At 33.1% G+C, this 7,730-nt stretch overlaps 1 protein-coding gene across 2 annotated transcripts in view; it reads right to left on the bottom strand.

Annotated features, from left to right (window-relative positions):
* Positions 1 to 502: 502 nt before the first annotated feature.
* ARHGAP5 (Rho GTPase activating protein 5) overlaps positions 503 to 7,730 on the bottom strand; it is a 48,012-nt gene continuing 40,784 nt past the window's right edge. For both annotated transcript variants that reach the window (XM_027726828.2, XM_027726829.2), the window contains one exon: positions 503 to 4,362. In XM_027726828.2, the coding sequence (XP_027582629.1) occupies positions 4,032 to 4,362 (331 nt within the window). In that variant the 3' untranslated portion in view covers positions 503 to 4,031. The remainder of the gene's footprint in view (positions 4,363 to 7,730) is intronic.

Here is a 7,730-nt window from a genome sequence, read left to right as displayed (position 1 = left end):
CAGATTCCATGGAAATTATGAATTAGTTAAAGGATTGAATTTCACACAAGTGAAAACTGATGTTACACTTTGGTTCTCTGGGACAACTACTCATCAGAAACTTGAGCCTGAACATGGCATTATACTTCAGTCAGATTCAGAAGAGCTGTTATGATATATAATAAAAGCTAAACAGTTCTCAGATCTGAAGGCTGTCAGGAAGTTTTTGCAGTTATTTCTGCATCAGCCATATGACTTAAGATGATCTGAAAAAAAAAAAAACAAAGCACAGATGTTGCAAGCACAAGAACTAAAACGAGTACTATTATCAAATTTGGATTTGTCCCATATAGTTGGAAGAATTATGACCAATAATGTACAACTCTAAAAATTTAAAAGTGACCTTAAAGCCCACAGTTTTTACATCAGGTTTAAAAATTCCATAGGAAAAAATAATTTTAGGAGACCCACGAGAGACACCCTCCCACCCGAGAAAGCCTTAAACACACAGCACTCAGTTTAGCAAGATTTACTGTTGAATTTAATTTCTGTGTCTGTGAAAGATAAGAGTGCTTTTGCCTTTAAAAATTTAGCAGGCAACTAAACTGAACATTATACACAGTAAGCATCTTAGTATTTTATTCGTTGCATCTTTTATACAGAATAAGCTTCACTGATATTTAATTCTCTGCAGTATTCTGCTGATGTAGCAATAAAAGATTACATTATAAACAAAAAACAAAATTTTTGACTTGAAATTTTTTTAAATGTATGTAATTTTTGCAATTGACAAACAGCATTACAATTACTGAAAAAAAGTGAAAGAAGCACATAAGCTATGGCCCATTTTTTTAATCTCCAATTGATAGTTTTTCTATATTTATCATAAATATTGGAAGCTAAGCTCCAGCAACTAAAAATAAACATACCTATAAATTCCTAGCAACTAGGATTCAAATAAAGAAGAAAACATACAACAACAACGAAATTTCTTTTCACTTGAGTTGACATCTGCGATCTATTTACACTGTATAAGTTAAAATTCCACATGATCATGAAGGGTAAAGAATTTTGAAATAACCTGTTAAGCACTACTTAAAATGGCACTGTTGTAACTCCGGTCTGGGATTTTAAAATTGCTAAAACAGTGAAAGACAATACACTGCAGTATGCCTATACCATTATAACATAAAAAAACCCTACTCCATAAAGTGTCACTGAGATGGCTCAATCAAAATAATATGCATTTGTATCTTTATCAAGATAGATATTACCGTAAAAATGCTCACATTAAAAAATATAGTTATTATAGTTTGGATTTTCATTAAAACTAGAAGGGACTACATGAGCCAAAGTATGAGGAATTTGTATATAATGACATGCTTCCTCATTTTATAGCACTAATAAAAATAACAGAGAAAGCTCTATTATAAATCTTTAATAACCACAGTATAATTTCCTATTAACTTTTAAAAACTTTACTATGTGGGTGTATGTGCATGCATGTCTGCATAAACACACGAACACACACACACAAAATCGAAGTGTATATATTACACATACACACGTATCCACATTCCTGCATACAATGCCTCCATAATGCAAACAATATGCAGGGACTCTTTCATGTGACAATCACATGCCACATGCCATGCTTTCTTATTTCTCTTTTTATGTTTATCCAGTAAATGTAATAACACTTTCATATTTGGCCAAATGAGGTGATTTAGCCATAACACCACACACCAGAAATGACGCTGCAAATACTGCTGATCAACAGTTGAACGTGAAAGCTCACCATGAAATGGAATGTAAATTATTCTAAAAATTAGTATTCAAAGATTAGTTAAATATTGTGGCAAACAACTTGGAATTTATAGAAAGTTTAAAATGTAATTCACATTACAAAGACTGGAGATATCTTATAGATAGAACTTTTAAACATGGATATGACTGGCATTTATTTTTAGGCTTACTTCTATTAGAAATAGACTTGTTTCCTGTACAGGTGATGCTTTGTCTATGCCATATACAGTAGAAAAATAAATTCTTTAGCAACCTAGAAATAGTTTATAAAACTTCTGAAGTTTCATTTTCTTCGCTAAACATGCCAATAACAGACTGAAAACTATAAATAAAAGCTATACAGACAACAGGTAAAGTAGAACAAGTTAAGAATACTACAATTTACAGGACAGACTTTATTGTACTATTAATTCCTGTGTGCTTTGTAATAGGAATAGGGTTGACTTTTCTATGTTTTCTTAAAAAAGATAATTACTTGCAAGAATATAACACAATATCAAGATAATTTATAATATACATGTACTTCAAACAGCAGCCGGGTTTATGGTATCATAGTAATTTAGAATGATAATCAAAGTCATAATTAGAAGTACAATACCTAGGACATAAGTGGGAAAGGCAATTTTTATTTTTGGAAAATGGAGCAAATCAAACTCTTAAAAGCCTTAATTCTCAAAATCATCTATTTACTATAATACATACAAGAAGATCTTAAATCTTGTTATAAGTGAAGATTACAACAGTGACCATCATAAAGCTTTTTTTTTAAACGACACAAAACATTCTAGCAGCTGAATGAGCCACGACTTCCTTCTTTGCAGACCTAAAAAGGTACATTTTGAGCATGAAAGAAAAAAAGCTGCTATGAAAAGTCTCACAGGTAGTGTTTATCTATGGTCTCCCCTTTGCTACAATTTGTAACCTTCTAAATTTTTTATCACTATCAAAATATTTAACCAAAAGATTTTTAAATTAAGCAGCATTCTTTTACAGCAAAATTGGTACCAATATAAAAGTAAAATAAATGAAAAAAAAGATAATTTAAAAATACAGAGAAAAAAAAATCAGTCATTTGAAATTTTAGTACAACATACCACAGGAAAAAAATATGAATACAAGTTTATGTGATCTTATATATATACACTCCAAAGAGGTTAATTGTCAGTACCCAAAGTATTTATTGCTATGTATTAGCAATGCATTTTTGTATATCTTTAGAGGGTCACATAAAAATAGATTTAAAGAATAGATTAATTGAAGTCCTAGATTAAAACATAGTTTGGTTTAGAGAATTTTACTACAACAAAAGTCATGTTTATGTATGAAAAGTTATATAACCTTATATGAAAATGTCATGAGCTATTTTCTAAACACTACATGTATTCCCAAGTGGGAAAAATTAAAATATCTAAAATATATTAGATTAAGTTTACAAGACCATCAATGATCTTTTAAACATGCAGCTGTTTACAGAATTAACAGTTTTACAAAATGTTTAGTTCAGTAATGGAACATAAAGAAATAAGTAGGCAACATCAAAATTTTTGTACAATATTTGAAACTCACTTTTACAACAAGCATGTCCTTGGTATTGTGCTGTAAGAAATAATAAGCAAGTTCACCCACCCTTAAACTGTCCACAGGTTTACTTATATGTAAAGATGGATGGTGAAGGATTGTAAAATTCTCAACAGTGCATTTCGCATTCTTCCATAAACCACCCTAAGCATACCATCACATAAGTTAGCCAGGAGATTACAAAATAAACTATATCTGGGCTTTAGTTGTTTACACAGAACGCCTGAATGTGAAGAAAATTGCCAAAAATAGCATGTTAAATAACAAAAACCAGCCATAAAGCAGGCTGTAAGCATTGAATGTTTCATAAATGTAGTTTTTTTAAATCATTAAATTTCTATAGAAAAATTTTATTCACAATATCTTGTGACAAACTGTCACAGGAATGATATAGTGATTGCAATAAGGTATCATGCAGCAGCAGCTTTGTACTTTATAGCTATTTTTGCTTTTTAAAATTAAACCTCTCCAGTCATGCTTATCACATAGTTTTTATCTGCAGTGTGTACAAATGAGGAACACAGTACGGGATGTAACAAAAAGATGTCCAATCAGCTGGATGGGAATTATTTTCCATAAATATGAAGTACATTACTGTATCCTGAAACATGCATGTCTACAGCTTGTCCTTACTGTCCAGCGCCAGGCTGCTTGCAATCATCTTCTGTCTATATGATACCGAGAGGGTCTGCTGGTAACTGCGACTGTATCAGCTGAGGCTGCAGTGGTGGCGGCAGCTGAAGGGGCACCATGGGCTCCACCATCTGCACTGGGTTGGAAGGCGGTGGCTGACATGCCACTGGGTTTGGTGCTTCTACAATCTCCCCATTGTAAAAGAAAAACTGACATTGTTGAATGAAGGTCTCTATAACTGATTGGTGGATTTTGGTGGTAGAAAGAAACTCTCTGTTTTCAAAATCAGGTCTCATCAAAGTAGGCCAGAAACAAATCGATAAGTTATCAGCAGTCATAAAGTTGGTCTTATATTGCTGACTAACCCTGAAATGAGAACGACATGCACAGTGTAAATTAAAACCAGTATGCAATCAACTAGAAGTATTTTCATAGCTCTCTTAACTGTAGGCATTATTACCAAATCTCAAGACTTTTGTTGCTTTCCTCCAGCAATCCATCAGAACAATTGTCTTTGAATTTTTTAAGTGATTATGTAGAAGAAAATTTAGAAACCATGACACTTTCAGATTTGCACAGTTAACTAATATAAATCTGAGTAAGCTTTTAATAAAAAAAAAAAAATTCAACATTCCACCAGCATTTTGAAGGACAATAAGAAACAAACTGAAACAGGTTCTTCGCCTATGATCTACCTTCATTATTGCAATACTATTACAAAAAAAACCAAAACACCTCCAAAGAACAACAAACCATCCTGTTACCAAATTTATCATCTACAAGTAAATGCCTCCTCAGAAAAAACAAAATGCTTTTCACAGTAATAGGCTAGAGAGAGCCAGGATATTTCGGTTTTTTAAAAAAAAACACCTCTTTATTCTAAAGTGACATCACAATTTTATCTAGAAGAAATTACTGAGAGATACATGAAAAATCAGGTCTTAACAGATCTGACAAACACCTAAGATATGCACTCAGCTGGGAACATGTAATTCATATATTACAATAGACATCACAAAGGTAACCAAGCTACAGTTCTCCTGCAGAAATAGATAGAAAATAAAACTTCAGAAATTTGCCAGTTACAATTTTGAGGATTAACAAGAGCAGCCCACAAGAATTTCTGACAGCTGGCTGTAGTCCATATATTCAAAAGCTGTGAAAACCATAGTAAACACTAGAATTAATGCTATAAGAAAATTTACATGCATTTACAATGCATGTATAATGGTAACCATAAAGGGTAGACTTCCATTTTAGCATGTGCATTACTTATTCCAAATAGTGTGAAGGTACACAAATACTGCCTCTCAATCTGTTTTGAATAAGTTTGATCCAAAGGATATTTCTGAGTGACAGTAATATTCGTAATCTCTTTCCTTAAAAAAAAATTATATTTTAACTTCATTTACAGATTGAAGAATAAACGTAAGCTTACGCTTACAAAAACAGAAATACAAACTTACATTTTGCTTAGTATTATTATTATTAACATGCTGTATCTACATAATCATTAGATCCAATAAATGAAGCAATGGGAACTTATGGCTAGAGAGAAACAAAGAAGGGCATTGCACCTCTTCCCCAATAACAGAATAACATAAGAACAATCGACTGCATTCTCTCCTGCGCTTCATTTTACCTTTGTACTTTCTAAGAGTAAACAAAAACCTACCAATCTGTATGCTGTCTCCTATGAAACTTTCTCAAACTACTTTAGAATCTTAGTGCTTAGCAAATGCGCGTTTACCTTCTTCTACGTTCACGCAAAATGAAAATGAAGAGTCTCTTTCTCTTGATCCTGCCCACTTCCTCCACTGCAAAGTCTCAGGAGCTTCACACTGTAAACCTGCTCTATGATCCAACTTCAAAAGCTGTACACCTATGTTTTTCCTGACTTTAGAGACATATTATGCCATATTAGCCCTTATGTATAAAGGGACTCATTATCAAAGAATAATATAAAACACAACCAATATCAAAAAAGGCAGTGTCAATCCAACACTATCCTGTTTCAACTCCAGTCTTAAAAGTTCAGTTCTGCTAAGTCAGTTAATCAATCACAATTGGAGAGCTGGAATGCTCTAAAAGATGTCTATAACACTAATGAAAAATTCATCTCACTGTTGCCTTTTATTAAATTCTTATGGTTATTGGTCTCATATTTATATGTTGTGAATAATACTTGTATTTTTTGTTTCAATAACCAGGTTCTATGCTTGTGGATACACCAAAATATCAATCACCAACCACTATTAACTATACAACAGTAGCACATTTTTACTCTAATGACATAGGATGCAAAAATGAAACATCTAAAACATTAGCCTGTGATGAGAACTCTTCCATCATGCAGAAGACTGCTTTATCTCATTTAATGAACAATTCACTTGACAAACACTTCCCTTTTAATTATACACCAGCAGTAATTTACCACAAATTAATTTCCTGAAAATAAATACTGACTGTCAAGAATTTAGCTAAAAGTTCCCTTTAAAATCGAGCTGTATCTACCTCATTCTATATATGCAATTGCTTACACTCAAGCAGTTTTCTTGCTGAACTGAATGCAACTACCTGATACTGCAAATGAGACAAGACAAATAAGAAAAGATTATTTTGTTACTAGCAACCTGCTAAGTAAGTCAGTCATCATTAACAGAAAGTGGACCAGACTTGAAAGCCAAGGTCAGTGTGCATCACTTATGTTGTCCAGTAAGTTCCATGATGAATGTGCTTCATTTGTTTGTAGATATGCATGTATTAGAACCTATTCAGGAATTTTTAAAATTATGTTTAGATCTTTTACTTGCAGCAATCCAGGTACTTGACACTGTACATTTAGCCATGCTAGGCAAATAGGTGATCAGACGAAGACTTTGACAATTCAGAGAGTGCCATTCTTCCACAAAAATTTCTATCAGGTCAATTAAGAATTAACAAAACATTTCTAATAACTGTGTCAAGTCTGAGATGTTTAGTTTTACTTCAGATACATGCAAGCACATCTTACAATTCCGTAATATGGATATTTGTTCAATGATACAGTTTTATCTATTTTAGGGCTGAATTTGTATTTGACAAGACTAATGGAAAAATTGATCCATTTCCCTGCAAAGGAAAATGGACAACTTTTATTAAGCAAGTAGTATATGTCACGGAAAGAAGTGTAAAAGTAGGTACCTAAATTCTAAAATCTCTTATACATTCAGTGAAAAGGGAAGACTCCTGAATTGCAAAAGAGATTACCTACATTCTCCCTATTGACTACATAGGGAAGTTAAAAGCTCTTCTTTCTGCCCCCATATTACATGCTCAGTTAGATCATTACAAATACCTGCCAAGACACAAACACAAGGACAGTACTCCAGAACAATTAAATGTCATGAATATACATATATATATATATATATACACACACAAAGTTGCCTGGTTGAAAAGTACCACTGTAGAGAAGTATCAGAAATTCCTAGTGGACCAATTGAGCATGAGTTGGCAAGGTGACTCTGTACCAAAGAAGGCCAATAGCATCCTAGGCTGTACTAGGAGTGCTGCCAGCAGGTCTAAGAAGGTGATCTTTCCCCTCCACTCAGCACTGCAAAGGCCACATCTGGGATTTAGCTCTGGGCTCTCCAGCACAACAGACATATGGACACGCTGGAGCAAGCCCAATGAAGGGACACAAGAATCATTAAGAGAGCAAGGATCTCTCAAAGGAGGGGAAAAAAAAAAAA

Source organism: Pipra filicauda, unplaced genomic scaffold (assembly GCF_003945595.2).
Source record: "Pipra filicauda isolate LSUMZ 115617 unplaced genomic scaffold, ASM394559v2 scaffold11_size5308982_pilon, whole genome shotgun sequence".
Lineage (NCBI taxonomy): Eukaryota > Metazoa > Chordata > Aves > Passeriformes > Pipridae > Pipra > Pipra filicauda.
This window is presented reverse-complemented; position numbering and strand designations above follow the sequence as displayed.